The sequence below is a fragment of the Macrosteles quadrilineatus genome, unplaced genomic scaffold, assembly GCF_028750875.1.
Source record: "Macrosteles quadrilineatus isolate MER2022 unplaced genomic scaffold, UCM_ALF_1.0 Scaffold_7__1_contigs__length_78375512, whole genome shotgun sequence".
NCBI lineage: Eukaryota > Metazoa > Arthropoda > Insecta > Hemiptera > Cicadellidae > Macrosteles > Macrosteles quadrilineatus.
Genome location: NW_026542600.1, coordinates 20790387 through 20809241, shown reverse-complemented (window position 1 = coordinate 20809241; position 18855 = coordinate 20790387). Strand labels below are relative to the sequence as shown.

The following is an 18855-nucleotide window of genomic DNA, read 5'->3' as shown; positions in this document are numbered from 1 at the left end:
TTCTTTTAAAATTTGAAATTCTTAATTTTTACGCTCTTAAACCAAGTTAAACACAAAATTTAAAGTTTAGTCTCAGGCAATGTTAATTAAGTAGTTATTTATTTACTCGATTACATTTATTGTTACAATCCTGCTATTTCTTTACCGTGTTTTTATTATATCGTACTTCTGTTGTTACTTGAACTTACTGGCTTGTTACTCTTTCAGTGGTAAACAAATTATGGAATCAATATCATAGCATATTTTATCCTTATTAGAAAAACATAAGTTATGGTTCGCATACGAGATTATAGCCATAATTGTGAGTTGAATCCATTGGATTTCCAAAACAACATACTAAAAACCATGAAAATACAAATATTAGATGTACGTCTAGGTAAGAAATTTTAAAATAAAATATCTTGCAGTGATATAAACAACCAGTGTTACCGCCCCTTTCAATCGTCCGTAATATGAAATATGTGTATGATATGACTATACCTTTACAATATTTTAACTCAACCATATATTAACTTTACCAGATATAATTTACATATCGGTAACATTGACGTTTTATGGAATGTAAAAGTTTATTAGGTGCACTAACTGGCTTGATCTATAAAAATAAAGCAAACAAAGCCAAATAATAAATAGAAATCCTTCATCAATCGAGACGTTATAGAACGAATATATTTTTCATCACAAAAATATACTCTGAATGCAAGTTAAATTTTCGAGAAATGTATTAAAAGTCTACTTATTAAAACAAAATTTATTTAATTAGTATACCTCGAAATATACAAGTTACGACAGAAATACTTATTACGTTCTCCGTTCTTGTTAATTGTGTTAATTGCTTGTAATTGTTGCCAGATGGCTTTATGTTCATTTACCTAATGACCGAGCAGGTTTGACTGTAGCGTTTTAGAATTTTAATTGCAGCTTTTATGCATGGAAAAATTAATTATTCTGATGGTTTACGTATAGTCTACAGACAAAAAAATCTAATATAGGCCTACATATAGTACAATAAAATAACATGTATACATCTAATATACATTTTAATTTTTTTTTACATAGAACAACGTTTTTACTTAAGACTTCAATAGCAAAGAAAGACTAAGAACAGCAAAGACTCAATTCTGGTGATAAATACTGGTTATAGCGTTGTACAGAAAGCAAAACTAGGCAACACAAGTTTATTATTTCCAGGGAATAATGTGCGCAGGTTAAAAACAGCTATTCTGATTATTAAAATAAATTATGATTTAAAGTCCCTTGCCAGATCGTGTCATTTAACTTGAAATCGTGATTTTTAAATCGGTTATACCACATGTTAGCCTACCACAATTAATATCCTATTCCTTATTAAATGTAATAATCGTATGTGACAATACCTCCGTGTTTAGCTACTACAGTGGGCTTGAAAAAGAAATGATTGTGTTAAAAATGTAATATAAGATAATTTAAAAATAAAATATGCTACCGTATTTTCTAAGATTAATTTAATTTGAAAACAATTATAAATTGAAGATATTTACTAATGATTTTTAGCATGTTGTTTGAATTTTAAATAATTTTGCTTGACTACCAATTTTGGTTTATTAAAAATCTGATTGTATTATCAATTTGTTAAATAAACAGAACACTCTTAAACTAGTAAATGAGAGGCTTAGCTGATGAAGGGTAAGTCCTTGCTGAGCTTCATCCCCTATTGTTTTGGTCTTATCTTGCCTCCACTGACAGAAAATAACTACCGTACCGTCCTATCAATGGGATAAATATTGTCCCTCACTTTTTTGTCATGGATATTTTATATTCAACCTAAATTTTTAAAAGAAATCCTAACATTGTTCTTAGATAAAATACGTACCAGATTATATTTGGTAACAAAACATACTTGTCAATAATATTACTTCACAATAAATCTATATATTACATTTCTATGGCAAAAGCAGTCACACATTAATTAATAAAGAACGGCTTAGACGTTTCAGATGTGAAACTTGGCATAGTAATTCCCCTTAATGTCAACGGTTATGAGTTAACTGCTTGGAAAAGGTAAACAGAATAATACATCGCCTATCCAAGCACCATAGGAAAGAAACGTCTGTTAAAGCTCGGCACGAAGCAACATTTGCACAGTACAGCTTTAGGAAAATAGTTCCGAAACATTGATTGTTACCAGACAACAGTACTTTTACTTATAGTTCACATGCTACGTATTATTGACTTTCTCCGACTTGGGTGCTTCTTGGTAGGATTTGTAATCAAACAATCTCAAAACTGAAATCAACTGGGATCAATTCGTGTTTGAAATTTAAAACTTTTCCCTTTGTTTACTTTTAGCGAATTTCCCTATAGGGAAGTAGCTATTGCTAGGACTGATTTACTTTTTCATTTTATTGTCCTCAGTGGACAAAATGCTATTCCTTGAAATTTTTATATATGTATAGGGTTATATATGTGTGCTTGAACATGATAACTTTTGATGAAATTTGGTTCAAATGTGTTACAAGGAAAAATAAACTTGAATGAGTTTGCGAACCAGAATGATCGGAACATCGGAACGGGGTTTTACGGGGATTTATGGGGTAAAAATTTGTTTTTTTTTATTTTTGATCCTCAAAATTTCCAAATTCTTCTCTAGACCTTTTTAAAGAGCTGAAAAAGGAAAAAAATTGTGTATACCAAAGTGTTTTTGTGCGGTTGTTGGTAAAGGAGGAAATAAAAAAAAACTTACATAAATTAAAAATTCTCATGTTTTTCTTATTGACAATATTTTAAAATGTTGCAGTTTGCTTGTATATATACATATTATGACCAAACTTGGTAAATTTATTTATTTTATACTAAGCTATTATTATTTTACTAAAAATCCCACTTTATTGGTTACCTTGGGGCAGCGAACCTAGGTACTCGTTAAACCTAATGTAATTTAAATACTGTAGATTTAATTGAAAATCAAATGAGACAAATTGAAATTCGCTTAGTCGACAGTTTTGCTGCGGCGGGGGTATCTATTTAACTATGGTGTTGAATTTTACACATCATACAATATGGTTCATCAACTGTAAAATAGAAACTTGAGACCAATTTATATCAAAACTGTCCAAATCACAGTCTTTCTTAAAAATTCTTAAAGATCACGATAATGGAGGATCTAATTAGATTGATGCTTATTGTTTATCGATCTTAGAATCCTTAATTTCAATAAATATCATGAAAAGGCTTAGTGAAGGCTTAGTATTATATAGCTTTGAAATAAGTAAAATCTAAACTAAATTTGATTTGACAGTCAGATTTACTAATCTTTTTAGTTCACGACGAGTCTTAGAAACCAAAACAAAGCAAGATCAATTAGTTAGTTAGAATTTTTATCTTGATTTTACATGTTGTGTGATTCCTATCAATGACTCTAACCCTTAAATCGGTCCTTAAAAAACTGTTAATACAACTCTCCAAATTCTTATATTCCATCTTATAACACTTAAACATTATTTTAGAGATTATTTAAGTATTAATGACCTTTAAACTGAAGTGGTTAGGGAAAATAAACAGGAACATGAAGAAGAACATAAAAAGTCTGGATTTTATGGATGCTAAATTTAACAGAATCAAATATGTTAAAATTAATAATCGAGATAGTTTTGTCTCAATGTCATAAAGGAAATTATGGCTCTATTTCCAAAGTATCATTTAATTTTTTACCACTATCTAACATCATGGTTAGCAACCGCATATTCTTATAAATACAGACAATGGTTTTTAAAATGAGGGTTTTATTATAAATTGAGATCGAATGCAAAAGTAGATATAATTGTAAAGCTTATTATCATTAACAAAAGAATGTTTGAAAACAGGTAAACTATCATACCTAACAATATTATTTGAGTTATTGAATCATTAATGCTCCGTTTCATATCATCCCACATTACCTCAAAATGGTTATGCTAGCTGCGTCAATGCACACCTAATGAAGCATAATTGTGATTGACATAGGTTCACCCGTTATTGCTTTCTGACTAAGGCTACCACCTGCCAATAGTTTTATTTTGTGTGAGACAAACAATTCTTAGAAAATGTTATGTCGTTTATTTTTAGTTTAGGCTTTGAAATTAAGATTCTTAAATTGTAACTAAATATTCATTTATGGAAGCAGTATTTAATTTTTGGATCACTTTCATGGACAATTTATAGTTTGTATACAAAATAACGTAACTTATTAATTAGATTTTATAAGAGTGTATGCTATTTTATGAATAAGAGTACGTATTATTATTTTTTCCATATAACAACCTTTATTCTATAAATATATAATTGTAATAATGAATAATTGTAATGACAAAGAGAGCCCTTAACAACCAGTTATCCCGATAAACAGACTCAGAGTCCCAAAGAATTTCAATGGAATTTCCTTACAAAATTTTAAAATGCTGTTTACACTAATTATGAATTGTAAGTAGATAAATAAGTCCTTTTAATGTTAAGTCACCTTTGCTAACCTTTAAAAGATATATAACATCCTGAACTGATATTCATCTTAAAATGATCATTACTCTTACGTTTGGAATCAATCATATCCATGTGTGTCATTGAGTATGTGTGGTATTTAAGCAATAAGATATTTTCAAAAACTGTTAAATAATAGTGACCTCTCGTAATAGAGGTTTTGTCACATGTCTAGGGTCAACAAATTATGTAAGCTTTAATTTTGTTTACGAGTAGCCTTTTCTTAGGGCAATACCTGAACATAGACTTAACCGAGGCTTAATTCTTATGTCTTATGTTTGTTCGCTCTAAAATGGGTTTGAATGATTTAAATTGACACAAAGTTTGTTTCAAGCTACAACCCTGAGTACGCATTTGCCAGAAATCATATAATTTTAACCATTAGTGATTCACATAGTCCATCCAGTATCCGGGTGAATTTTAAATTTTCTGGAATGTGAACTGCCCTTGCTTATTAACGGAGACCTTGAGGGGAATTGGTTGGTTGGTTGGTGTTTATCAGTAAAAAAAATGGAAAACAGGAAAATTGTAATACAGTGTTTGAAATATATGTATTTTATGTATTTAAAAAGTGACTGCCAAAAATATATTTTTCAAAGAAAGCTCAAGTGAAATTTTAATAAAACAATAATATGATATTCAAGAGAGCAACACAATTTGCTGCCAACAGCTATTATGAATAATAAAATAAAATCAAATAAAATCAAATAAAATCAAATAAAATAAAGTCTTAGTTTAAACTTCCCCAGTGAGCAAACTCTCTTATATGGGAATTTCCAACAAACATATCAGATTTTCATCACACATCATTTGTAATCCCAGTTTTACACACCGTAATAATATAATATGTTTAATTATATTTAAATTCTCCTATCACAAAAATGCATAAACAATACCTAGCATTAGATTCAAAATGATCAATCCAGGGACTTACCATATGAGTTCCATCGATGAGGGGCTTAGAAGGGTCAAGCTGCTCTGAACGGGAGCTTTGATCGCTCTTATCGAGCACTCCCATCACCTTCAGAGGAAAACACCTGAGTGCTGGTAACTGCTCTGAAAATGACAAACCAAGAACGTTCAGCCCAATGCACACCTTAGGCATGTCCTTGGTCCGAGCTCATCGTCGTTAGATTTTTAGTAGTTTTACACGAGTTTTCATAGAGAAAATATGGATGTTTGTAACATTGCACATACCAACGATATTAAGAGATTATAAGGTCACGCTAGAATTAAATTGTTCATTTGGATACATCTTACTGTAACATTCAAGGTACTGAAAAGCAAGGCGTATGGCTTAAGTGGAAAGTGTTCACCAAGAATATTAGAACAGAATTGGCATGGATAATAAGCATTACAAATAATAATACAAGCTCGAATGTAAAAAAAATGTCTTGGCATAAGGTATAGTTTATTTTTGGATTTTAAATGATATTTTAATTTTTTTAATTAACTTTTTATTTATATTTTCCTATAGTCACATAATTAGTCTATGTTTATGACCCTTACTACTTCCATTCTGGTAACCGTTCGAGGCTCGAGGTCGAGGCTCGCACGAGTGCAGCGTCAGGCGGCACTCAGGGTCGCTTCCGCGTACCGTACGGTGTCCGAACCGGCCGTTTTGGTGATTGCTGGAGTTATCCCTGTCAAACTCTTGGCAGCGGAGAGGAAGACAATCTACCAGAGACATCATGAATTACCTACATCGGAAAGGACGCTGCAAGAACGGAAGAGCGCTCCCGCACTTTTCAGATGTGGCACGAAAGCTGGGAAAGGGAGACTCGATGACGTTGGACTGCCAGACTCATCAGACAGGTCCAACCGTAGGTGGAACGGCCGCACGATGAGGTTGACTATTACCTCACGCAGTTCTTGTCAGGTCACGGCTATTTTCAGTCGTACCTGCACTTGATGGCCAAAACGAATTCACCTGACTGCATTTACTGCCCATGCATTCCCGACGATGCGGAACACACTTTTTTCCGCTGTCCACAATGGGATATGCTTCGCCAGGAGGCCATTCAACATCTTGGGGTGCTGTCGGTTGAATCGATTTGTGCAACCTTGCTGAAGGGTGAGGACAACTGGGACTGTTGGTCGCACTTTGTCCGGAATGTCCTTCAAGCTAAAAAGAACGATCTAGATCGGATCACAGTCTAGATTTTATAAGAAATAAACGGCTAGACACGGCGTAAGCCCCTCGGGCGTAGGCAAACTCGGCCTAGTTCTGATGAAGTGCGACACGTGTTCCCAGGCTAGTGTCCGAAGAGTAGAGGAGGTTTTTAGTGGGTAGTCTCTGGGCCTTAAGCCCGTTGGAGTCCCACACTACAGGCTAGCCACCTGTGTGCATAAATGCATTATCCCACCTCTCCCTAAAAAAAACCTGGTAACCGTATGATTTTTACAGAATATAAAAAATCTATTTACTTGATCAACATTTTTTTATCTTCGTAGGTGAGTCCACAGCTAAAATTGGGCATGAAACTACCTTGTTCAGCATTATCACAATATAACCAAGTTATTGGTAATCGGAATCAACAATAACTTGGTAATTCAAAGTTAACGAGACTGGGACCAGTATTTCATGGACAGAAGTTCGCGTTATAACTACTAGGCCAGCTGTGCCCCATTGAGTGATTAATTGTCGTGGATCAGTAAATAGAGATAGAGATTAACTAAAAGCTATGTCAATGTAAGAATTGAAATGGGAATATAAATTAAATAAAGGAGGAGTATAATGAGTGATGAGACTGGTAAACAATCAGCAAAAACAAAATAATAATGGTTTTATAAAACTGTGAAAGTAAAATTAATAGCCTATAAAAGAATGAAACTACAAATTTACAAGGATTTAAAATTACTGATTCTTGCGTTTTTATTTTTTGTCAAGTTTCTCACTTCGTTGCAGACCGTGGGATCCATCCCGTCAAAGTTAGGTCGTAGTGCAGTGAGTAGGCTGATTATATTCTCTAGTCTGGAGTAGCCATTATTCATCGCTTTACTTTTGTCAATGTTGAGTTTTAGCCCATTGTTTGTGGCCCAGTGAGTTTTTGATTCAATTTCAATGTTGAAGTCACACAGCAATATCCATCTCGTCTACATTGAAGTGGGAGTAAATCTGTCAGTCATCAGAATACAGATGGTAGTGTGAGTGTTTGATGTGTTCTGTGATGTCATTGAGTTAAAATTGAAAACAGTACTGGACCAAGAACAGATACTTGAGCGGTACAATCTGCTTCTAGTTGAATTTTTGTCACTAATTTTGACCTACTGCCCACTATCAGATATGTAGGACACAATACGTCAACATACTTATCATAAATACCAGCCAAGTGCAGTTTGGGGAGTAAAAGAGAATGTTATACGCAGTCAAACGCATTTTAGAAGTCAAATGGGATTAACATTGAGACCATCTAAAATATGTCATCTATAAGTTTAAACAAAGCAAAGGTAGTACTATGTTTGGTGCAAAATCCAAATTGAAATTCCTATAAACCAAAAAAAAAACAAAACTAAGAGTTCATTATGTACTATACTTTCAAGACGGAATAACCTTTAAAAGAATTGGAATTATGTCAAATAAATTGTAGTCAAATGGAGAGTAGAAATTGTCCGCACTGGGCTAAAAATAACACATTTACACATAGAGTGGACGTTATAAGTAGTTAATGATCATTTAAAATCGATTTAAGTACCGGGAAAGTATCTGTTAAGAGTTTCTTTAAAAAATTATATAAGAATATAATTTGGCACAGACTGCTTTACTTGTCATTCTCAGAATTCCCTGTGGTCAAAGTAGTCCTCAGCTTCACTAACTGAGGAAAAAAACTAGTTCACTAGCCTATCAAGTAGTCCGTCCGGCTGTTATATCGGCAACAGAGTAAAAGGATCTTGCAGAACCTATGGGAGTAACTTCACACGCAAACTAATTGCATCGAAACATATGGATATTTTGTATACATTCTCAGATTAGTTGATAGGCCTACCAAAGTTCTTATTAATTTTTAACCATCGTTTCTGAAAAAAAGTATAATAATACCTGGCTTTATGGTTTTAATGTGTTGTTGGGTTTGTTGGGCTTAGCCTCTGGAATTTGTGTAACAGGCTCAGTAATCAGAAAGTTTAGAGCTCTAGACTTTACGAAATGTGGCATATCTATCTTTCTGTAGTTGTCAGAGAGTATAATTTAACCAAGGAGGATATGGTTAGAAACTCTTTAACATACGACTGGGTAGTGTTAAATTCAGAGATCAGAAATGAGAAAATTTTAATATTCAACTATTGAACGTACACCAGAATCATTAAAAATTACATCGAACGTAGAGTAGATGCATCCAAAGCAGAGCAATTAAGGTTAAAGCCGGGTTTTCCTAACCGCGGAATCGGCGAGCGGAGAGAGGAACGCGGAGAGTGGAATTGAAATTAACATGGCATTCCGCTCCGCTTCTAGGAAAACAGTAACATTAAATTGCCTTTTGACAAGTGGAGTCCGCTCTCCGCGTTCCTCTCTCCGCTTGCCGATTCCGCGCCTAGGAAAATCCGGCTTAAGTCTACAAAAGTCTATGTATGGAATATGGGCAATTTTTTTTCGGGAATTAATTATCTTGTATAGTAAGTCCTGGGGCAAAAACTTGAACGTGATGTGTGCTTAGGGATGGACCACTGATAGCTAAGATATCCAGCAGTGTGTGTGCCGCGGCAGTGTTATGTGTGGCAAGTAAAAGTAAGTGCTGATTAATATGACTTCTAGCAAGCATTTTAAATTCTCTTTTATCTGCAGCATGAAATAATCCTAAGACATGAAAAGCTGGTATTATGTACTAAAAGTCGGGAGTAACAGTCATGAAATTGCAGACTTAGAAGATTTACAAATCTATAAAATTCTTACTTTGTGTTAAAGAGGACTAATATTTTATATTTAAACCTAATAATCACAAATAAAACTCTATAAAATGTATAATGTATATGGAACACATTAAAATAATTTATCCTTTGGTTTATTAAAACACAAGGAATTAGCATTTCCTGGTGACCATTGATACGAGTCGGGGACTTGAATTACAGCAATTGACCTTTTGTCATGGCCAGCATTGTCCTTTGACCTTTTTGATCAATACTTTCTTTGTTTTGTTTACTTTTCACTATCAATAATGCCTTTCAATTTATATCGTATGTAAATTGCTTAGAATCGTTATGTTCAGAATTAGAGTATTTACCTATAAATGTTTCAACATTGAGTTTTTATATATTTTTCAAACGTCATTATGAAGATTTTAGCCTCTTGGGATGTATATAATATAAAATACAATAAAATAACATCAATACTATATTATACAATAATATAATATAAATTACCGCAACAGTGAACATGCAGACTAAGCGAATTTCAATTTACCTGGCTAGATTTATTTTTAAGCATTTCCTTAAAATTGTCAGATTTATTTCCTATTTAATTAACATTAATTTAGTTACTACTTAGGTTTGCTGCTACAGGGAAGATATTGGGATGTGTTTTTATTTATTGCAATCGATAGCTTAGTATTAAATAAACAAAATTTCCAAATTTGGTTTAAATATATCCATAAACAAGCAAACTACAACAGTTTATTTATTCTTTATAAGCATAACATGGGAATTTAAAATTTTAATATTTTTTAATTATCTTCATAACCGTTAGGCATACAGCAATACTTTAGTGTACACTGTTAGTTCTTTTATTTTTGACTCTACAAAATGCTTCGGAAAAATATTCTGATTTTTTGTTTGGTTTTAGGGTTAAATTGGGAAAACCCAATTTTTACCCCATAAAACCCCCCAGAAACCCCCAGTTCCCATAGTATGATCGTGCTGGTTCGTGAACTTGTTTGCGTAAATGTAGGTTTACGCGTTAGTACAATTTTTTATCAAAATCTGATCATTTTTTGCTCTAGTTATCAAGCTAACGGACATGTACTATATATATATGAATGAATGAGGGTGTTTTTGGCCTCTGAGGACCTCAAAACAAAAAAGTAAATCGGTCCCGGGTCGGGTTCTTACCATGAGACCTACGGTAATAGCCTATATGGGAAGTTCTCTAAAAACAAAGTTGTTGCTGCTATATAAAGATATGTTTTTTTTTTAGAATATAAGTTAAAGGACAAAATGGTTTTCGGACTCAACACATTAATAAATAATTTAACTCTTTAGATGCTTAATTCTTCAGGGACAGCTGCTTAGGCCCTATGTAACTAAATATTTTCAAGAACTAAATGAAAGGTATATCCTCATATTACCTGAACTTATATACTACCACAAATAAACTATGGAAAAAGAGCTATATCTGACATAATCAATCTGATATTTAACTGAATACTTTTAAAAGTCAATTCCTTGAATAAAACATAATGATACAGAATAAATTCAAATTAAATCAACTCTACGCACTCTGATTTAATTATTCATTTAGTCTTCCAACTGTGCATGCCAATTTACAAAAAAATATTTGAGAGAAAAAAAATTAAATAAAAACAACTCTTGAAACCTCTCTGAAATATCATGTATAGAATCTGTCATAGTTTTAAAGGAGTGGCTTTGCTGTATACATTGTTTGAATAACACCATCAGAGGTTCTGGGTAGATCATAAAGGATAGCGTGTCCTGGAACCTGATTAATCATTAGCAAAATCTAAAATGAGCTAAGGCTGACATTTGACCCAGTTGCTTTCATTACAAATATTGTTCTTTCTTCGTTTCTTAGCATTTTAGGGCTTTATCATCAGGTTACAATAAGCTAGGACAATGCGTCCTAATAATTTTTGAAGTACTAGTACCTTTGTTGCAAAATATTATAAATATTATGAGAAAAATGTTATTATAACTACGAAAAGTTATAAATATTACAAAATATTGCTTGAGTGAAATTTGGTAAGGCTTTAAAGATCAGGCACAGCTGCTTTAGAAGAGTATAAAAAATACACTTTTTTGTTTTAGTCATGTTGAAATATACAATTCGTTAAAAACACATCATGACAAGCAATGTTGTACAGTCAGGATTTGCATGTTGGCAAATGTAAATTCCTCACTGTATATTATGATAAATAATAATCGCCAACGTCAATATTCACAAGTATATAAGTGATATCAAAATAAATAAATTTGTCTCAATGCTACAACATAACCACGTTTTGAGTTTACAGAAACCAACCTGAAGAAATTTGCTAAGATCTCAAAAGTAAAAGTAGATAAAGTATAAATTAAAATCCTCCGTTATATTTACCAATTTCACAAAAGCTTACATTGTGATGTCTGAAGAATGTTTTTTTTAATTGTTGAAATAGTTAGGCACATTTTAATTTAATTTTTGTCTTAAATCTTTAAAATAACAAAAAATAAGAAAAACAAACAAAACTGTGATTTATGTGCTGGAGTTACCACATTAAAAATGTATAACACCAGACCACTAGCACTCGCTTCAAGGAGACAGGTTACTCCTCAAAATGTTACCGAATGGTCTGACTACCTGAATGTGACCTAGAGGGTTCTAAATGACTTTGGGCTGACAAGCTAAAGATGATACGGCTGTTTTAGTATATACTATACTTGTTTTTGTATATACTATACTTGTTTTGTATATACTATACTTGTTTTAGTATACACTATACCAAATTCGATTAGATATAGGGAAATATGTTTAACGCCTATAAATGCAGCATCCACCCCTAAAGCTTTGACAGTTCATTGGGAGAGGATTCAATATACCTACTTTCACCACCCAATAATTAACATTTTACTTATTACTAATAGACCAAGAAATTTTACACTTCACTTAAAATCCAACTCCCCTTTTAAATTGCCCTTTTTAAATACAAAAGTAATTGGCAAAATCAACTGAAGGAAATTGAGTAATTCTTTTTATATTGGATTAGCACTATTGATAATAAAACTAACTGTAAAAAACAATTAACTGTTGTTTTTTTTAGATTAAAACTAAATTAAGAAGGTAACATAGGTTTTAGATTTTTAAACCCTACTAAAATAACCACACGGATTTTAAGGACATGAGCTTGGATAAAAAAAGGTGCATCCGAGGCAAATATCCAAATGCATTAACATGCAATTAAATCATGAAGAAAAATATGCAAGTAAATTGTTTTGAATCTGCCAACCGGGCTTTACTAGTTAAATCCCGATGAGTTAGGAGGTTACGCTATAGTTCCTCTTCCGAAAAATGGCCCCTAAAGAAACGAACATAACCCTTTCCCTTCCTTCTTATAGTTTACCTCTTCTGTAAGGTTTAGATTGTTTCATCAGAATAATACTCACACACTGGACACAAAAATATAATTATGAAACTGTATTTTGAAACTTTTGAAGTGGTGGAACGCACCGTCGCCGAGAATCCCCAAGGTCTCATTCAAGCACTATTATGCTGAAGTAATTTTGTTGTGGTAAATACCCTTGAACTTGACTTTTGGGCATTTTTGCTTGTCACTATGGGTAATTTAACAGATAGGCTCACATTCAACACTAATACTACCAAATTGTTTTCCCTAGAAGTAAGAGTTTAAATAAATTTATGTAAATGTATTTGCATTGCCAAATCACTTCGACAATAAATATTTTATTTGAATGGAGTATATGTCGTACCTGTGTATATTTTCTCAATTTATTTTCACATTATTGAAAAAAATCTTAAATTTTATTTTATATTTATATTACTATCATGTTCTTTGATCAATTTTAACTAGTGTTTTTAATTAATGTTTTATTTGATGAAGAAACTTTTACTTGCGGCTTTCATAAAGAGACCCTCATGTGGTTTAGGATAGGAGAACGTATAATTAACTTAAAGTTAAGCCTTTGAAAGCAAGTCCAACAAGTTACTTTGGAGCCAGTTAAGGTTACTTGAGGTAGCAAGTTTATGTCATGCACTGAATGGCGGAGACAAAAACTAACAAGAAAATAACTTATGGTGATAAGTTTTATCAAGGAAATTTTATCAGTAATACTGGCTCTATCAAGAGATGTTGGACTTTTTTGGATCTGTTATATTAATTTTACCCATCGCACGATTCCATAGCATATAAAAGAATAACAGTGAAATAAATAAAACAAGGGAGTATGCATCTAGCCATTTAACAAACAGCATTGATCGTTTTCTAATCTGGATAAATCTCGATAGATCTATTTTTAATAATCTATATTTATCTTATCGATATTCATGATTAATCTATCGATATTTTATTAGTACGACCGAGTGTGAACTTATGGAAGGATATAGTGATAGACAATAAAAATAAAGCTTTAAGGTTGAGAAATTAACCTCAAATATGAACTATTAGCAAAGCTGACATGTTTGAATAACTGAGTGTTATTGTTTAAAGACTTGTACAGTATTACGGTATTAATACTGAGTGGTATAGTAAGAAACACAAAACTAGCTAAACTAGACCCTCCCAAACCGCCTTGTGACTGCTTAAAGTAATCTTTTGCTGTTTCCTCTATATCTGATCAAATGTCAGAATTCATGTTAAACTACACTTGTTACCTTCGATAAATATATTAAAATTCTATTGCAAACAAATGTCTAATGGAAAATACCATTTTAGCTCAACAAACATGTAGGTTATGAAGAAACAGATCTATTTATGACGCACTGTTTTCATTTTCTGTCCATTGCATGTACCGTTTCTCATTGTATTGGCTTGTCGCCATTGTTATTTACACTAAATATTCCACATTGTTTATTGTTATTTTATTGTTATCAATATTATTTATTGTTCTCACGGTCAGTCCATGTGCCATTTATTTAGTTGTATACGCGGTAAAAAAGTGAACAATAAACTCTAAAAAAAAGTCCCGGTACGGTTAAATATTTCAAAATTTAATAAGGATAGAGCTTTAAAACATGGTACACAGACACACAGTTTACTGGCGACTCCTAGCGGGCCGTCCCCCTGAAGAGGTGGCAGATCCTGGAATATTGTTTTAAAATGATCTTAATGCCCAGTCTCTGTGTACCAAGTTCTAAAGCTCTATAAATATTACGTTTTGGAATATTTAACCGTCCCGGGACTTTTTCCAACCTGTATATTCTCATTATTTATTTAATTATCAATTTTCTTTGCATGTACTGTATTTTAATTGTTGTTACTTTAGGTATTCCACTCAGTATTATTCTCAATTATTACCATAACATTTCACAGCTTGTAATTAAACTGTAAAATTGGTGTAAATATGTAGGCAAATAAAAATATTTACCAAATTAATCCATGAAGCTGTTAGTAATAAGAAATAATATTCAATTTTAACGTCTTGGTTAATGATTTTGACAAAATTTATCGGTCACTACTACTTAAAACGTCAAGTTACTAAGATATATATGTAATATCCAATAACTTCGTTTGAAAACTAGACAACAGATATAAAGTTTTATCTATATTGTGATGCAATAGTTCACCTAGAAAGATCATTTATGGAACATTGGATATTTAAACCTGCCCAATAAAAACGTTTACCAATACGCAGACAATACAGTTAATCTATTCCAAGGAGAGGTGGGAGGAAGTATATGAAGCAGCTGAGAGAGGTCTGCTCATGGAAAGGTGTTGGTTTGATCGGAACAGGCTAATTGTTAATTATAATAAAACTAAATGCATGACTATCTATCTAAGGGCCCAATAATGACCTACCAACATATACGGTTGAGAATGCACACTCGGGGCGGTGTTGTAGTGTGTTTGGCGTTTGAGTAGATTTAGTGTGTGACTTCTTTGAAATATTTTAGTGTAGTATTTTATCACCGTCTAAAAGGTTCTGTTTGATGTCAACAAACATTACCTAAGCTAATAAAATGCATGTACGTGCTCAGTACTAAATAGAGTTCCACCGTTTAGTAATTAGTTATGCAGTGTTTATTGTGCACACGTTTATTTTATTCTCCAATTCATTATTCTCACATATGAAACAGTTTTACAACCTCTTATTGTACTACAAATGTCCGTACTACACTACTATTTGTAAGATCCCTCATCCTATACATTTCCAAAAATAATGCTGGTATATTTTCTTAGCACTGAACATAGCCACTTCAACCGGTATATTCTTAATACGGATATTGCCATCCCCAGATTGAAAATAGTTATTTGTGTAGGTACTGTGCGAAGTGGCTACACTCGAGAAACTTTCTACACTTGCCTGCGGCTCGTGCGTAAACATTTCTCTCATGTAGAGCAAAGAAACTTTGCGCTCGTGTTACATATTATGTATTTCCTAAAGTTTCTATAATGCATAAATAATTATTCTTTCAAACACTAAACAACACGATTTATAAAAGGTATAAAATTACCGTTTCAGTACAGTTATTAAAACTGAAAATATTCTCATAACAGCATTGTTAACTTTCATAGCAGCATAGTTTTACTTATAACAACACAGGTAATGGGCCAATAAGGTTCAAGGATTGAGAGAGAAGAAGTAAAATTGTAATGATTCAAACTTCAACTAATCAACTATTCAGGCCAATTTAATTGTTGAGTGGTGCAATTAGTGTTCAGTAAAATGTTTCGTTGCATCACTGTCAGTGGCAATGAGAGGTTATAAACAAAAACATTACCTCTCTTAGAAGTTATGAGTAGTGATTGTTATTTATTAACACACTGTCGTGGGTAAAGTGGTGTACGCAAATCGCATAAATAGTGTTTACGACACTTATAGAAGTTTTTAAGGCACGAGCCTTTCTCGTTAACACTATCTTTACGCAATCGTTGCGTAAACTACTAGTACCTACGATTGTTTTTTTTAAGTGGCCATTTCAGTTCAGTTCTTAGAATTGAAAAGACTCTTATAACAGCATTGTTAACTTGCATAACAGCATAGTCTTACTCATAACAAAACGACCAATGACGTTTAAGAATTGAGAGAGAAAAAGTAAGATTGTAATGCTTCGAACTCAACTAATCAGCTGTTCAGGCCAATTTAATTGTTTAGTGGTGTAATTAGTTTCGTTAACACTATCTTTATGCAATCGTTGCGTAAACTACTATTAATGTTCTGACGTGGTGCCTACACGCTATCTTTGCTTTGCAGGGACCCAATTTTCGAGTATTTTTAGTATTCATAAATATTTAATATTATATTTCTGAAATGCAATTACGATTGATTGAGTTTGGAAGGGAGACATGTGAATGTGTACAACATAAACTATTCATTTTAATAAAATGATATCTATAAACCCGTGCATTGTTAAAACTATTCTGTAACAGAAGGAATTGTAGAAAGTTAATATCCATTGAAAGGGCTATTATTAGTTAATATATTAACACTTTACAACCTACAACTTTACAAAGTGGTGATAAAAATATCAGCTCTGAAAAATTTTTATAATATCCTAATTCTAGGAAGTTGAACAGCTAAACTGCGGGGTAAATTAAGGTGAACTACTTTCAGCAGTCAAATGACTTTTGCTCTTTGTGACAGGTCAAAGTTCGTTGCTACTTTGCCTGTTTAATACTTATTATCGCTCATTTTGTATTGTTTGACACCGTTATCGCCTGAGCTCATCTGTATCTAACATTTTTAATGAAATATCTTAAAATAAGCTACTTTTTTCAGCCTTCAAAGTTTAATTTTTAAATAATTATCAATTAAATCTCAAATCAATATTGATTTTTGTTTGTAAAGTTTTTCATAGTAATGGGTTAGGTTAAAAACTATTCAAATATCATAGACATATTTTGTTTATGGTTGGCTGGTAGAAAATATATAAAACATAAATCCTCTATGTAACTTATTATATGGAATTATTGCATAATTTTATAGTTTACTGTACCTGTAGTTATTTGCTTCAAACTATAACCAAACTCCAAATTATTGTCAAAAAGTATAAGGACTCCCCTTACATTGAATGTATTGTAGGACGTGTTCGTAATTTATATGAGTAGTTTACTTATTTACCATTAAATTATTTCTAGAAATATTATATTTAAAGTACTTTAATTTAATTGGAGTATACAAAGGACAACAATAGATACCAACAGAGTACCTAATTATCTTGGTTCCGAGTTCGGGCTATAAGTTATTACTAAGTAAACACAGTTCTTATCAAAGTAAATAATATGTTTGGTGTAGACACATGTCTAGTCCTTTAAACTGAACCTAGAAACTAGTTTAGATGGGTTGCAGGTCGTGGTCGAAAACCAAATAGTAGTTTAGTCTAGACTGCAGGCTGATGGCTGATTTGTTTTATGTTTACGTGTCCAGTCTTCTGTGTAATTTTATGTGTGTATGTTTACGCCAATGTAATTTTTGATTCTTTAAGTGATGGTCTCTGCCAAACTATGAGTAAATAAGACGAATAATCGTGTACAATCTGAAGAAGGCACAATGCAACCTAAACTAGTATTAATTAATCTAGCAATTTTTTATATAAAAGAGGTTGGTGGCCTCTTTTAACCTTGCAACCCACACACTTAGCCTGCTTTTTTTGCCCGTCCACATATACAAACCGCCCCACCGTGCGTGGATCGTATACAGCAAAGCAAGGAGTGAGCTGGTACAGTACAAAGCAACCATGAGTAACAAACTAAACCATGTTCAATATTTGTTGCTAATCCTGAGGCTATAAAATATCATGATTACTTCCAATTCTAGTAACGGTTACAAATCAGTAATGTTATAGCTAGAATTAATGTTTGTTTCTCAATGCATATTGTTGAACAAATTCTTTCAACTTCAAAAAATTGCAGCTGTGTGGCCTTTCTAAAATTAATTTACTAACAATTTTAAAGTGACAGTGATAGCATTTATAATACATCTAATGTGCATCAATAGTGTAATGGTTTGTGTACGCTAAATTAAATAACCAATGACCAATGTTAATAAACAGACAGTTTGGTCGTTGGTTTGAAGCAACGCCACGACGTTGGCCTACGTTGTGTATTACACCATAGTTTCAGTAATAATGTCCACCTGCTCGGTTATGAGGCTCAGTTTGTCCTACACCGGTTATTACTTCATATACTGATTTATAGACTCCATGAAAACCACGTTATATAACTTAATATACCGCTTATTGGTGCTTTTAAAATTAGTTTTTAATGTTCAGGTAAATAAAAAGTATTCTCATAACCAACTAAATAAATATAATTTGAAGACATTTTTACTGTGTATCATGCATTTTCGCATCATTCTATCTAGATTTTCAGATTAGAATAATGATCTTTTCAAGTTAAATAAGAAATCAGTTTTGTGAAATAGTTTCATGTTACAAGATTTCAAGGAACTTTTAAAATTGTTAATGGCTCAATTTAGTTGGTGTAATTACGAAATTAATTAAAAATAGTTGTATGTTTGTATATACAAGAGGAATAGCCTCGTGATAGG

At 32.3% G+C, this 18855-nt stretch overlaps 1 protein-coding gene across 4 annotated transcripts in view; it reads right to left on the bottom strand.

The window, feature by feature from the left end:
- LOC128998002 (synaptotagmin-7-like) overlaps positions 1–18855 on the bottom strand; it is an 800371-nt gene that overhangs the window by 673168 nt on the left and 108348 nt on the right. For 3 of the 4 annotated variants that reach the window (XM_054423907.1, XM_054423908.1, XM_054423909.1), the window contains exon 2: positions 5426–5547. The exons of the other annotated variant lie outside the window; for it this stretch is intronic. In XM_054423907.1, coding sequence (XP_054279882.1) covers positions 5426–5509 — 84 coding nt within the window. In that variant the 5' untranslated portion in view covers positions 5510–5547. The remainder of the gene's footprint in view (positions 1–5425; positions 5548–18855) is intronic. 4 annotated transcript variants of the gene reach the window in all.